This window comes from Talaromyces proteolyticus, assembly GCF_021365285.1.
Source record: "Talaromyces proteolyticus strain PMI_201 chromosome Unknown BGW36scaffold_15, whole genome shotgun sequence".
NCBI lineage: Eukaryota > Fungi > Ascomycota > Eurotiomycetes > Eurotiales > Trichocomaceae > Talaromyces > Talaromyces proteolyticus.
In genome coordinates this window covers 1,130,837-1,145,416 of record NW_025764291.1, presented here as the reverse complement: position 1 = coordinate 1,145,416, position 14,580 = coordinate 1,130,837, and the positions used below count along the sequence as shown (strand labels likewise).

Here is a 14,580-nt window from a genome sequence, read left to right as displayed (position 1 = left end):
GATGATAGTGCCACAAACGGATGGAGAGACGGGAAGGAGGGAACAGAGGGCGTCAAGAGGCTGGTAGCGAAGAGGAGATGGAAAAAGGCGAGTTGGGAGTAACAGCGAGTGCAGAATGGGCCAAACCGCCCAAATGCAGGCGGCGGCAGGAGCCCAGCAGGGCCCGCCGGGGCCGCTTTCGGCTAGCCTGAGTGGGGCCCGGGGAGACGCCTGTCTGTACTGAGCTACACACATGCACACAGTCTGCGGTACTTGATGCTCCATAGTGACTAGTATGTGCTGCCATGTACTCTGTACCTCCCTCCTGTCCTAGTGTTTATGCTCACGCCGGCTGCGCGCTTGGACCACCAGCGGCTGATTCATGCATGTCGTGCAGTCGCGTCCAGCATGAGTCTGTTCTTTTATTATTTACTCCGTACATAGCATCCTTTTCGATTCTGTATGCACCCTCGATAATTTCAAGAGCTTGCTAGTGACTGAATGCCGCCGACAAAGCTGGCGGCCCTTTCGAAATTTATTTTTATCATCCAAAGGTCGCGCAGCAAAGTCCGGATTTTGTGCCCGACTGGTACCAGCTGGACTGTATCTAGATAGCAGCAGTATGCATGATGAACACTGTCTCAGCCGTCATGTATTACATAAACCAGCACACCACCACGGCCACTGCCACCATGCGGTTGTCAGTCAGTGTCTCTGATTGGCTTTTCTCTAATGCAAAGCAGCGCTTGACGTGATTGGCTAGACAAGAGTATTGTGTCACAATTCACAATGTTATTCGTTGCGGGTGAGTTATGCATCGACATAATCACGTCCCGCAGTCCCATTGGCCAGGCCCAATTGCACCCCCTGTTGCCTGCCTGTGGAGTGGACGGCTCATGGGTTTCCGCCCTGGTGTGATATTAATCTCCCGGATTTTCTGTTTTTCCCGTGCTCCCTAAAAAATAACCCCTACGATTAATCAATCAACCTTCGCTTTACTATTGTGATTCCGTGACTATACAATTGGCAGGCCTTCTTTGCTACACCCAGCGCCCACCGCTGCTGCTACGACCTGACGCCAAATCATGGATGTCATTCTCGAGCTGTTCGACCTGTTGGTCGGGGATCGCCTGTATGCCGCCACCCTTCCGGCAACCCTCAAGTCGTCGCCCTCTTTGTCCACCTTCCTAGAAGATGCAAACAATACCCTGTCGCTCTTTGGCGACTCACAATCCTATGTCTATCAGCCAGCCACCTCTTATTTGTACCTCGAACCCTCCAAATATGCGTACATGAGCATGTGGCCCCGCGACAATGCATATAGACAGGGACTCAGCTTGTTTTTGATTACGTGGTGCGGCTCCCTCTAATTGTCTGTGAAATGCTCTTGCGACTGATAACTGATACTGTGCAGGATCTTTGGTCTTCTCATTTATTTCTTCTTCTCGACCTTGTCATATATCTTTGTTTTCGACAAGAGTACCGTTCACCATCCCAAGTATCTTCGCAACCAGATGAAATTGGAAATCGCTCAGACCACGAGATCGATGCCAATCATGTCGATTCTCACAGCGCCTTTCTTCTTGGCCGAAGTCCGCGGCTATGGCAAGATGTACGACACCTTCGCCGAGGAACCGTTTCCCTACTACAGTGTCTTGCAATTCCCACTCTTCGTTCTCTTCACTGATTTCTGTATCTACTGGATTCACCGAGGTCTTCACCATCCTTTGATTTACAAGACTCTGCATAAACCACACCACAAATGGATTATGCCGACACCATATGCGTCGCACGCCTTTCACCCACTTGACGGCTGGTCTCAAAGCGTTCCGTACCACGTCTTCCCCTTCATCTTTCCCCTTCAGAAGTGGGCGTACGTTGTTCTGTTCGTCTTCATTAATTTCTGGACCATCTTGATACACGACGGTGAATATGTTGCCAACAGCCCTGTCGTCAATGGTGCCGCCTGCCACACTATGCATCATCTGTACTTCAACTACAACTACGGCCAATTCACTACACTGTGGGACCGCATCGGTGGCAGCTACCGCAAACCTAACGAGGAACTCTTCCGCCGCGAAACCAAGATGGGAAAGAAGGAATGGGAAAGGCAGTCCAAAGAAATGGAAACAATTCTCAAGACTGTTGAAGGTGACGACGATCGCCAGTATCTCGGCAAAGAAGCTGCCAAGAAAAAATTATAAGCAGTGTCAACACCTGCTTTTTATAGTAGCAGCATTTAATCCTGGCTCTTGATGCTCTTTTAATATTGTTTTGCAGGATTAGCGTGACATACAGCCGTTTGAGTTCTGTCGACTCGTTATGAAATTATGCCGATGCTCCTGCCGTCAGGTGTATCCCTATCATATATATTTATTAATTTTGGGCTTTTGTTATCACAGCCCCTTCAAAATTCTGCAGTCAATCAGGGAATTACGGTTGCTGGACTAGTTAATTATACCGTTTTTCCAGGGTATTATTTTACCACTACATTCGCATGTAAATATGACATTGGCACATGCTTGCAACTTGTAACTTGTTATTGTAAACTGCTATGGACATTCATGAGAGTGCACTATGACAACCACATTATCGTGTTAGGACATATACTACAAACTGTTAGTCTATTCTAAGAATGATACATCTTAAATCTACAGTACCCTCTTGTATCTTTCCCTAAAGCATTTCATATTGTTAACTTGGTCTTTCGGATTTTCTTCCAGCTGTTTGTTTACTAATACTCACTACATTTGAAAAATCACATACTCAAAGAACCCATTACAGAGGAGGAGCTGGTCAAAATCGGGTGACGCACCTTTTTCTCGATGATAATGATAGCACCCTGGCTTACCAACACTCAGTCACCATCTAGGTACAGCAGCGATGATACTCAAGTGCAATGATCCCTTATTGAATAGCCATTTTCTCGTTAACAAGATTTGTGATAACGTCATATGTTGCTGGGTCGGTGGTGATGTTATTCAAAGAATTGAAGACTGCTGTCAGGCTTTTTAGCCAGGCTGAAAAAGGCAACCCTTGGAGGTTGGATTTTTCTTTCCATCTATTCCATTATTTTGGTTGGTCATTTGCTTTGTCCAAGTTTCGAGAAAACGTAAATGCTCGAGATGACTTACTTCATATCTGCTACAGAGAAACCTGGCAAAGATTTAGCTGGCTCTTAAAGGTGTTGATACCTGTTCTGCCATTCGAGATTTTGAGATCTAGGTATGGTCGCTATTGTATAGCTGGTGCATGTCTGGTTACGTCCGCGTACTCCTTATCTCTTCTTGCACTACTGCCAGCTACAGAAATCAGTTATCAATGACGCTGTAAAAGGGATTTTGACGATTTTAATACTTACAATACAAACTGCACTGGACACCTCGAGGCCCGAAATGACAGTTCGCAAGAATCAACAAACCTGCGATTGGCTTTTTGGACCAGTGAGTTAAATCGTAACTTGCTAGCTATACTAAAAGATTCTGAGGAGATAAAAAGTAAGGGTCGCCCTTGAATACTAAAAAGAGAAGCGGAAGGCAGGAGCGGCCATGTGCCCTTCCACCATGTTTTTGTAAAAGCCAAATCCTTCCGATCAGTTAATTCTAGGATACATATATATTCTTCGAAACTACCAAAAAGCGTAGTTATGTTATGATCTACTAAGTCACCTTTCTCCGCCCCGCCTGGAGAATATTATGGGTCGGGTCATCAACGCGAATCTTTTCCCGAAATCCCCGTCTCGTCTTCCCCGGATTTTTTGCTACCAGCAGGAAAAGGAAAAGATAGCATCACCAACCAGTCAACCAAGCCGTGCCCACGTAGTCGCACGGGTGTTGCATTGGCGCCATTCCAAAATAACTGTTGGTATTATTCTGCTCGGCAACTATGCCGCCCCCACTACAGCCATCATCGCCTTATACAAACAGTCGACACGCCTCGCGCACTCTCACGCCTACGGGACACAACGATGGACCCAACCCATCAGCCAGTAGTCCAAATCATGATGGACAGAGCCAGGGTCCGCCAAACAAGCGGCGACGTATTACTTTGGCCTGTGGAACATGTCGAACCCGCAAGTCTAGAGTAAGCATGCCATGGAACATATTCCAATCTACCATTATATATTACTATATCACATCATTTCGAATATTTCGGAGCTCTGCTGACTTTCCTAGTGTGATGGCTCTCGTCCCAAATGCTCTATGTGCCGAGACTTGGGCACTGATTGTGTTTACCAGCAAGTCGGGAGCTCCCCGAATCTTACTGTAGGCAAGGAGTAAATATGCCCCCAATCATATAATCCAAGTACAAGCCTCTGATGCGGAATATGCTTATGCTTTTTCAGTTATGTTGCGCAGCTAGAGCACAGAATCGAACAGATTGAGGAATTTATACGTCCTTTGCGCGAAGGTCGTGCCGAGATCATTGCTGTCAAGCCGTACCATGTGCAAGAAGATACTGATAGTTATCGACGTCATGGATCAACAGCAGACAGTGAGAAGTCTAGCCATGCAAAGCTATCATCTCATGTCGTCAACCCGAATGAAAACGAAATGGGCGAGGTGGACAATTCAGAGGGCTCTATTGATGGAATGGCTGCCATCAGCTTTCAGGATGAGCCAGATTCTGGATTTTTTGGTAAAAATACCCTTTAAATAGCCTAGCATTTTATTTCGATACAGACCGTTCCCCAAAAAATTCATTGAAGAAACAAAGCTGACTTGCTTCCAAGGACCTTCGTCCAACATTGCGTTCATGCGGCATATTTCACAAGCAATCACTCGTGCAACTCACCGCAATCCATCGTTACTCCCTGTCTCTCCCATCAACCGACAAGGAAACGCTATGATGAGCACTTCTCGATCACACCCACCTCCAGACAGTGCAAACAAAACAGGAAACCGCGGTATAAATATATACGCCTTACCATCTGAACACCAGTCCTGGGAACTTATTGAAAATTACTTTTCAAAGACAGGGCAGCTTCTTCCATTTATCCACGAGCAATCTTTCTGTGAAACTTATTTTCAAATGAAAAGAAATGATTTCACAAAAGTGCGGAGGACATGGTTAGGCCTGCTCAATATAGTATTCGCTATCGCCATGAGTCTTTATAACGACAGCGATATACCAGCGCAGAAGCGAATTGATCAGTCTGATATCTTTTACCAGCGCGCGAATGCCTTGTGCGATAGAGAATCGAGACGTAATACAAGTCTTGAGATGGGTAAGTGTTTATATTTAGCTTATATTTGTTGAGCGTGCGTAGATGCTGACACTCTTGTAGTCCAATATCTGCTGATTCTCGGCCAGTATCTCCAAGGCACACAAAAGTCCGTTCAGGCTTGGACTACCCACGGCCTTGCCATCACTGCTGCATTTCAGCTCGGTATTCATTCTCCCGAGGCGAACAAAGGGTTCCCGCCTTTGGAATACGAAATTCGTAAACGGACGTGGTTTGGATGCGTGCTGTTGGATAGGTATGATTCTACTGTTATTCTTTGTCGGATACAGTTGACTGAGAAAGCAGGACGCTGAGTATGACTTTCGGTCGACCGTGTATCGTACCGCAGTCATATGTTAGACTGGAGATGCCTCTTCATGGAATGCAGATGCTAGGTCGGACTACTCAACCCGAGATTCGGGCTCATCGAGATGCTTGTTTCTTTACAGCTGCAATGTAAGCTTATCACTGCCTAAGGATAACACAGTCTCTGACTTGATAGTCAACTTTATGTTGTCATGTATAATGTCATCGACACCTGCTATGGCCAGAATCTCGGCCTAGACACGGGTCAGACAACCTACGATATTGTATCAAAAGTCTTTGAGGGTAGTCGCCAACTGGAAGAATGGCAGCACCGACTCGTCCCCTCATTAGGCCTCCACGTTCTTCAAAAGCCTTTGACAGCCCCAGATATTGAAATTATGAAAGTCGACAGTGTGATCTTTCAGAGATTCAACATTGTCCTTTCCCTACGCTTTCACAACCTTCGTATTCTCCTCCATCGCAAGTTCTTGGAGCAATTCTTGGATACAGGCAGAAATGGCCCCGGCGGGGAGCTCCCGAACCCAATGGGCATAAATAGTGTTCAAAATTGTGTCGAATCAGCCATTATCATCATATCAACAGTACATACCATTGCAACCACAACAGGATGGCATCGTGGACTTCTGGGTGCCTGGAATTATTCATTGTATTATGGCGAGTCTCCCATTATCTATCTTCGTAACTCGTCACCTAACTCGCCGCCTAGCCTTCAATGCCGGACTGGTAATCTTCGGCGCTCTTCTAGTTTCGTCTAGAGAAAGCCCCAAAAACCCTACTCTCTGGGAACCTGTCGAACGAGCCAGACCTTACCTAGGACTAGCAGTAGACGCGCTTCGTCGCTTAGACAGCGGCAATCGTGTGATTGAACGATGTGTTGAGTATTTGTCCCAAATTACCATGGCGTTGACAGCTCTGAGTAGTCCTCCCCTTGCTTCACTACGCATACATTCAGCATATTAACAATACCGCAGCATCAAACCCACCCTCAACGGACATACCCACCCTCAACTCATTAAACAACCCTAACACCACATATCCCTCAGAAATGCTACCCAGCTCGACAACAATATCCCAAGCACCAGGAGGCCCTCTGGCACCATTCACCGACCGCAGTGCCCAGTTCCCACTCAGCCAATCGCCCGTTGGCGTCGACCTGGGCGAGTTCATGATTGACAGTGATCTGGACTTTCTCGGAAAGCTGTTTTATGATATTAATCAAAGCGCTGGTAATATCAACAGCGCCACTCCTACTGATACTACCACTGCTACGAACGGCAGTCATGGCCACGGTAATTATAACAGTAATCATAACGGCAATAATAACAATCATCGCCCGCCGCAGGCATCCACTCCAATGCATCCCATTCACCACCATTCACCAATCCCCGGGCCCACGCAGTCATCGGTCCCTCTTAACAACACGTTGAATCCACACAGAGGTTAATCGGACTGGAGAGAATGGCGGAGTGTATGTATATATATGTATAGTATGAGTAATAGTCAATATCTAATCAAGTGATATCAAAACGGTACACACATTTAATTATCTACGATACCTGTATTCCTATTAGAGATCACTTGTGAGCCACTGAGAAGAACCCCATCTGTCGAATTTTCTCATCGATGAATAGACCAATAAAGATGATAAAACTTCTCCTTTTTCATTTTCAGATCCAAATAATTCACATATGCCAAAATTCTGACTTGGAATAGACTCGCAATTATTAATACAATAAAACTATTGCTGAATCAATGAGAAAACAGAAAAAGATTTGAGCAAAAAGCATCAAAACTATAGGAAGTGAACAACAACATATATATTATTTTTCCAGGATCGGTTGTATCTCACGAGATATCCGCAAGATCCAAATCCACATTTGCCTCTACTACCACCGGTGCCGCATCAGCGCCGTCCCGGTCAACTTCGATTTCAGTTGGTGCTGGAGCCGGTGGTGCTACGGTACCCAATGGTGTAGCAGTGGCCATGGCGTCTGTGATGAAGGCTGCCTCGACGTCAGCTTTCCGTTGGAATACCCTAAGCCATCGTTGCGCCCATTGGCGGATGATCTCGTTTTCTTCCTGTGTACTCGGGTCGTCGCCGCGTTCCATGAGTTCGTCGTTGTTGCCGCGAGCGACCGGTACGAGACAGTCTTTGATCAGAGTGAAGAGGGACTGCATATCAATTCGTTCGCGGTTGAGGGTTTCGTCTAGAACGCTGAGCTGAGGCTCGTAGAGACCAGGTTGGGTACGGGCAGCGACGATTTGGCGTATGCGGTTGGTCACCTTGCCGACTGTTGCAGAGACCATCTCGTAGATATGTGTTTGGGCGAGGATCTTGCCGGCATTAATGCGGTCGAGAAGGGCCCATTCAATTACAGAGAGTGGGGTCAGGATTGTGTAGTTTAGGAGCTTGTCGATGATGTTGATGGCGATGCCAGGTTGCTCGGCCCAGTACTCAATGACGGAGGTGAGGATCTGTCGTCGAGCAGAGGCAGAGCGAGGTCCAATGGCGAGAAGTCGTTCCTTGTTCCTCTCAATGCATGATAGCACGTGCGAGAGAGATTTCGACCCGACATAGCAGACGGAAGTCACGAAGGCGTCGGTTGAAGGAATCATGGGGTCCTCAAGACCGTGCTCCTTGGCTTGTTGCTCGATCTCGGCGATTATAGGCTCGATTTCTTCGTCCGATGCCTTTTTGCGGACAAGTTGCATCAATTCCGAACCTTGTTTGGCATACGGTGTGGCTTTGAACAGTTAGCTTGATTTAGACATGTATGAGAAAGGGGAATTTACTGTCAGAAGCGTATTTGAAATCCGGCATGTCCTTCTCCTTGTCTTCCGCAATCAAGCCCTGATACGGATCAGGAAGAGTTCCTTTGATGCGTTGAGCAAAGCTGAGACGGATCTCCTTATCGAGTGCGCCTGTAATGAAGGCCATCTTTGGATGTATGGGAGGTAGTTGTAAATCCTCAATCCTGATTTGATTCAGTAAGATACTTCAGACAATTGCAATACTGGGGCTTACCATTCAGTCCATTTCCAAGTGAAACCGAAATTGCTTAGATGGTGAGAGAACCAATCCAAAAACCGATGAGACAGATCAACATCAAAATGTTCTAAATTCCGATATAAAAATCGAATGGCACGTCCAAGACTGGGAGCAATAGCAGCAGGTGCCAGCTTGCAGCACTCCGTGAGAACTGAATGATAATAGACGAGTTTATGCTCAGGATTGGGTAGTTGGAAAAGTTGCGAAAAGACAGCGTCAACAGCCACGTCTTCGGGTTTCCAGGTAGGCCGGTCAGCCGGTAGATCACGTAGTTTGTCGAAGGGCGTCGCGCGTTTCACGAACAGTTCAGGTGCGAAATAGCAATCAACATCGATAAGGAATTTTGCTGCCGCCATCCGGTTAAAGTCAAGAATGTTGATGGTATCGACAAGAGCATCCCGTAGCAATGACGATGTCATATCATCAGTTCCTGGAACAGTTTCTATTTCTTGGTTGTAGTAGACGGAGAGGTAGACTTCAGGATATATAGCTCGCGGTCCATTCTTGGCTGGATTCGGCACGGTAATTGCAGGTAACGGGTGCTTTACGCCATTTTCTAGAGAAATTGCATACTCGCCTTCTTGACTGAACGCCTTCCAAGGGCGAGGAAGGCACCTGAATTCCCAACCTTGGCCTATTTCTTTCTGTAACTGGGTTTGTAATAATCCAATGAAGCTTTGCACCGGTTCACACTCGTCTTGGTTAAGTGCGAAATAATTGACAAGTGCTTCCAAGGCATGTGGAGTGGAAGCGATAATCTCGGTCTTCTCGAGTAGGGCCATTGCTTGACTTTCAAAACCAGAGGCGGAAGAAGTCATGATGTAGGGAATTGTGAGTAGAATGATCTTGACGATTTCGAGACCTATGGACTGATATTTTTTCAGCATTGCCAATGTCAACTGCAGATTGAGAGATACTCACGTCCTCTGAAGATGCTGTCTGCAGATCGACTGCTCGAGAAAACAATTCTTCCAATATCGTAAACACCCCGTCACCTTCCAGAATACCTTGCAGACAGCCCAGAAGACGCAGTAGGAGTTTGACATCACGCCATATACCAGAATTCAGAGCCTCATTCACAGTCGATCCAATTTTTTTCAACATTTCGAGAACGACTTCGGGCTTCTGAGCATTCACGGCCAAAATGACTGCAGCCACAAAAGGAATTTTAAACGGTTGTTCAAGGGTTCTGAAATCACGTTTTGTCAACTTTTGTCCAGCGGGGTATATCAGCAAAATTAAAATCTCACAGCTGAATAATGGTTTCAAAAAAGGCATCTCGAATTTCGTCGTCTTCGTTGTTCTCGGAGACAATCTTCGCAATGTTTATAGCGTCATCTTCAATTTTGCGAGCAGCCTGATTATTCCCATGAGCTAAACATTCCCATACAAAGGTAAAGATCAAAAACTAACCGATTCCGCAATTAACAATAGTTGCCTTCGTACTTTCGCATTGAGGGGTTCTTCGTACCGGCGCCTCTGCGAACGGCGATCAAAGTCTTCGTCGTCTAAAGAATTGAAATGAATTAGCCCAGTAAACTTGAATAGTACGATGATCGTCTAGGCCTTTCATACCCCTATATCTCCGTTTGCGCCCTCCACCGCGGTGGCCATTGTTTCGGCGATCAAAGTCAGCCATCGTAGGCGACGATAATAGAAGCAAGGTCCTAAATTCGGCAGTAGGGAGGTTATTCTCGACTCGTTATGTTGTGGCCGGCGATTTCAAAGCTTGTAAGCGAATGGGACCTCGAATTAAGAGCTCACTGCTATGTAAGACTGGCGCTGGCAGCGCAATGTTGCTTGATTATGAGCTGAGAGAACTTCGGAGCTTCTGGATACACTGTAGCAAGCACGCTGCACGAAATGTCGCGGCTCAAGGGGCGCTATTCCCAATATGGCCGAATGCGACCCGCAAAGGCCGAAGAGCACAGATTTACTACATTTACATTGAATAGATTCAGTATATTCGCGAGAATCATTAGTAACTAGGTGTCAATTTAATTGAGTTGGGGTTTATTTAGTGGGAGAAAAAGGCTACATCTCAGTTGATATCTGCTGGTCTCTACATGCACAAGACCTGATCTAAATACAGCCTCTGCCTAGGACTGGCTTGACATTCGCCAAGTGTATCCAATGGACATGTCAATGCGCACTGTGTTACATGGGCTTTGGACTCTGGACTCTCCTTATGCGAGGCAAAATATGAATTTTAAGAGGTTGGCCATGGTTATACAAGTGTAGTCTTCGAAGAAAGCAATGCAGCCAGGCAAAACAAGCATCTCTTGAGAGTCTCTATACTGAAAACATGGATGAGTTAGATCTGTTTCGGGATATTACAAAGACATGCCGCTTCATGTTTAGCAAAGGCGAAAGAAAAAGATAAAAAGTAGAGGAAAAGAAAGGAACTGAAAAGAAAAAGAGAAAGCAGATATTGACGTAGTCAACGATTCACAACCAACAAAGGTGGGATTTGTGCGATGAAGATGAATTCGAGGACAAAAGAGGACTAGAGAAGAAAAACAGAAGCGGCAAAAGGGATCGCAAAAAATAAGGATATTAGGCACAAAGAGAATCATGGCCATCCTCCACAGAGTGAGCAGGAATAGCATGCAGCTCTAACCAACATAATCATGACGAAAAGATGTTGGTTGATGCATTTATCTCTCAAGTGCACCATCAACACAATGTTCACGATTTCTGCTTATCAATCCAGACCACACATGAAGCTCAGCTTTGTTCCTCGATAGATTCCCGCAGATAGACTCGCACACAAGGGGTATCATTCTAACTTCCTCTCCAGAGAGGCTCGACAGATCCTGAAGTTCATGGTCACCGTTCGCCATCCCTCTTAAGAGACTATCGTCGCAACCTGCCGTTTCTCAACCGTTTCCCGCCTGACATGGCATTGCGGACCCTCAACTTTTAATACCACAGAGACACAGTTTCCCTGGCATTGCCCGACTTGCAAAATTGTAACATGTTCGAAACTTTTTCTTTCACTATGCAAGACCGCTCAATGCATACATAATGGGCAGGCGTGTCTGTGGCGTCAAACAAGCAAGCTCGCAGTTCCTATGAAAGATTTTTTTTGGCATTACTCAGCATCCTAATTGGAGGTTCATTCGTTCCGCATGAAAAAGCAAGGTAAAATCAATCGAGATTGGCTCGCATCTCTTCTTGAGGAATTGGCTTGAAATTGTCAATATCCAGACCCTGAGCTTCCAACGCAGCCCGGGCATGAGCAGGAACCAGTCGGCTGTTCAACTCGGGGGCCATTGAGAGTTCTGTATTAAATCGTTAGCGAATACTGTGCGGACTGAATATGGCATGTACATACCATGACGTGAAAAGTCGAAAAGACTAGGAAGGTCACGAGACGGGTTGTTTGGGTGGCGAGAGTCTGGCAGGCGAGTGTTGGGATCGCGCAGTTCATCGAAGAAGGGATGGCACATCGCCTCGACAGCGCGAAGTCGCTGGGTTGGAGTGTACTCTAACAGGGCGGAAATAAGGTCAATGGCTTCGTGCGGGGCCCGTCGGAAAACCTAGCGGTGTTTAGCATCTTGGAGAAGCTGTGGCTCGAGAACATTCCTACCTTGTTAAATGGATGAGGTTTGATTTGGGGAAATTTGTGTTCCATGTAGTTTGGATTCATCGTACGGATCTGTTCCCTAGTGGGTGTACCCAGCACCTTGATGATCTCCACTAACTGGTCAATTCCAGATTCACCAGGGAACAAAGGTTGCCCAAGCATCAACTCAGCCATCACACAACCAGTAGACCACACATCTACTCTTAGTTAGCATTGTTACGTCAAACAGCGAAGAGGAATTACCGATTTTTGTTGTGTAGTTGGTAGCGCCAAAAATCAGTTCGGGAGCTCGGTAGTAGCGTGAACAGATGTAGGAAACGTTTGGTTCGTTTTCCACTAAGATCTTGGCTGAACCAAAATCGCAGAGCTTGAGAATGCCAGTGTTGGGATCAAGAAGCAAGTTCTGGGGTTTGATATCTCGATGGCAGATTCCTCGAGAATGGATGTAGGCAAGAGAGCGGAAGAGTTGATAAATGTATAGCTTGACTTCGAGCATGGGCATAGTCGTTTTCAGCTTGTTGAAGTATCGGGAAGCACGGTACACCGTTTCTGGCACGTATTCAAGCACCAAGTTAAGATAGACTTCATCTTTCTGCAGGAAATTAGCATCGCGTGACACAAGCATGATAGTCACAAGTATTTCAGGACATACCCTCTCTCCATTGGAATAGTAGAATGCTTTTAGTTCGACAATGTTTGGGTGGCGCACAATCCTCATGATTTGCAACTCACGATTCTAGACCGATGTTAGACACAATCTACTAGTGTTGCGTAACAACCCACCTTGAAACGCTTGTCTTGAAGAACCCGCTTAATGGCAGCATCTTCACCGCTAGGGGACATTTTGGTCTGGAACACAACACCAAAGGAGCCATTTCCCACTATCTTGCATTGGGTATATTGCATTTCCTTGGTTTCTCCTGTGAGTCCATCCTGGACCTTTTCACGGACGACTTCTAATCAAGGGCGAATATATATTAGCGGGACATGGTTGAACGACACGGTTTGGGCGCGGGACAAACTCACCACCCATGCGCAAGCTGGAAAATACTGAGGGACCTTTTTGTGACATCACGGATAATCTTGCCCGACGAGGGTTAGTAGAGCAACAGGAGCACTATCGAGAATATGGAGGACTGCACTTAAGCAGTGAATGGCGAAGAGGGATCGGTAAAAGGATGTGGACGTCCGTCTTGGGCAGTTGGAGTAGAGGACAATGACAATGCAGTCGTCCTAAATTGCGGGAAATGTAGGTGGAGTCTCGTAGCGACAATTGCTGGCTGTCCAGTGGAGATAACGCTCGAGTGGAAATTAAGAGGTCTCTGGATGGATCAGTCCAGGCACTAAGAGGTAGGACAAGCGGCGAGTATGTAACAGTGCGTGGAATCCTCGATCGGAGACAGGAATGTCGAGCGCGTAGGATGCGAGAAAACACGCTTGAGGATTGACAGCGATTTCCTTTCTTTTTGTCTTGAATTTGGGGGTTTTTTTTCGCTCTCGATCTTGATTAACTTGCCCCTCCACTCACAACGGATGGCGAAGGTTTGATGACGAAAGTATTTGGATAGTCGACGAAGGGTGCGAGACAGCGAGGATGTTGAGGACAGCCAGCGGGCAGATACTATAGGAACGCGGGCGGAGCAGCCAGGTCAGTCACGGGAGATGGTCGCAACAGAAGATGAGACAGCGAGGAAGGAGGGTGGACGAGAGGAGCGAGAGAGAAAGAGAGGGCGGTCAGGGGGGGGAGAGATGACAGCCCGATGGGATCAAAGTAACAAGAGGGAAGAGGAATCAAAAGGAGAGAGGAAAATGGTGTACCAAGCCGGGAATTTAGGAGAGGCTTCTAGAGATGGCAGTTAGTCGACTGGGGGCAGGATATACACGCCGTTGTTGAAGGGCAGGCAGGGCAGGTTGAAGTGGGCGGCGGGTAGGCGAATGAAGTGAAGCGGGAAGAGAGCCAGTGTGGTGGAGATGGGGTCATGCTAACCAACTAATGAACTTGCTGGAGAGAATCCGCAAGAAAGACTAGAGGCGCTTGCTCTTTACAGCTTCAAGCAGCACGACAGACCAGCACCGATAATGAGGAGGAGGATGTCGACAGCTGCAGACAGACGGCGGGCATTGGCGACACGCAGACAGAGAGAGAGGGTGGCTGGGCGGATAACAATATGATATGCTCTGGTGGATGGCGACTTTGCTGGACACAAGCAGTCACGATAGTAATTCCTCAAAGCATAAACGGCATCGTCACCACAGGCACAGCAAACAGTAGTAATAATAGCAGAGCAGAACAGAACCGACAGAGCAGAATACTAGAGTGAACTGACCAAGTCGTTACTTACTAGTTGAATGGAGGTGGTGCTGGTTTCTCTCACTATTGACTGCTTTCTCTTACTTGCTAGACAAGCGACT

The 14,580-nt window shown here is 46.8% G+C and overlaps 4 protein-coding genes across 4 annotated transcripts; 2 read left to right on the top strand and 2 right to left on the bottom strand.

Annotated features, from left to right (window-relative positions):
• The first annotated feature begins 947 nt into the window (after positions 1 to 947).
• BGW36DRAFT_391371 (uncharacterized protein) lies at positions 948 to 2,638 on the top strand. The gene is made up of 2 exons (XM_046217590.1): positions 948 to 1,333; positions 1,394 to 2,638. The coding sequence occupies exons 1-2, from the start codon at positions 1,065 to 1,067 to the stop codon at positions 2,181 to 2,183; spliced, it is 1,059 nt and encodes a 352-aa protein (XP_046066050.1). The 5' UTR covers positions 948 to 1,064; the 3' UTR covers positions 2,184 to 2,638.
• A 1,101-nt stretch (positions 2,639 to 3,739) lies between these two features.
• Positions 3,740 to 7,046, top strand: BGW36DRAFT_391369 (fungal-specific transcription factor domain-containing protein). The gene is made up of 9 exons (XM_046217589.1): positions 3,740 to 4,062; positions 4,155 to 4,255; positions 4,325 to 4,617; positions 4,712 to 5,206; positions 5,267 to 5,459; positions 5,510 to 5,659; positions 5,706 to 6,184; positions 6,237 to 6,446; positions 6,502 to 7,046. The coding sequence occupies exons 1-9, from the start codon at positions 3,865 to 3,867 to the stop codon at positions 6,972 to 6,974; spliced, it is 2,592 nt and encodes an 863-aa protein (XP_046066049.1). The 5' UTR covers positions 3,740 to 3,864; the 3' UTR covers positions 6,975 to 7,046.
• A 70-nt stretch (positions 7,047 to 7,116) lies between these two features.
• Positions 7,117 to 10,403, bottom strand: BGW36DRAFT_352197 (MIF4G like-domain-containing protein). Its single transcript, XM_046213378.1, has 7 exons — positions 10,155 to 10,403; positions 9,993 to 10,087; positions 9,830 to 9,936; positions 9,501 to 9,768; positions 8,556 to 9,448; positions 8,324 to 8,505; positions 7,117 to 8,274 (listed from the first exon to the last, which is right to left on the bottom strand). Exons 1-7 carry the CDS (start codon positions 10,216 to 10,218, stop codon positions 7,376 to 7,378), a joined length of 2,508 nt encoding a protein of 835 aa, XP_046066048.1. The 5' UTR covers positions 10,219 to 10,403; the 3' UTR covers positions 7,117 to 7,375.
• Positions 10,404 to 11,458: 1,055 nt separating this feature from the next.
• On the bottom strand, positions 11,459 to 13,697 carry BGW36DRAFT_74895 (putative glycogen synthase kinase). Its single transcript, XM_046222558.1, has 7 exons — positions 13,195 to 13,697; positions 12,952 to 13,124; positions 12,821 to 12,904; positions 12,412 to 12,760; positions 12,172 to 12,365; positions 11,917 to 12,121; positions 11,459 to 11,863 (listed from the first exon to the last, which is right to left on the bottom strand). The coding sequence occupies exons 1-7, from the start codon at positions 13,238 to 13,240 to the stop codon at positions 11,730 to 11,732; spliced, it is 1,185 nt and encodes a 394-aa protein (XP_046066047.1). The 5' UTR covers positions 13,241 to 13,697; the 3' UTR covers positions 11,459 to 11,729.
• Positions 13,698 to 14,580: the final 883 nt, after the last annotated feature.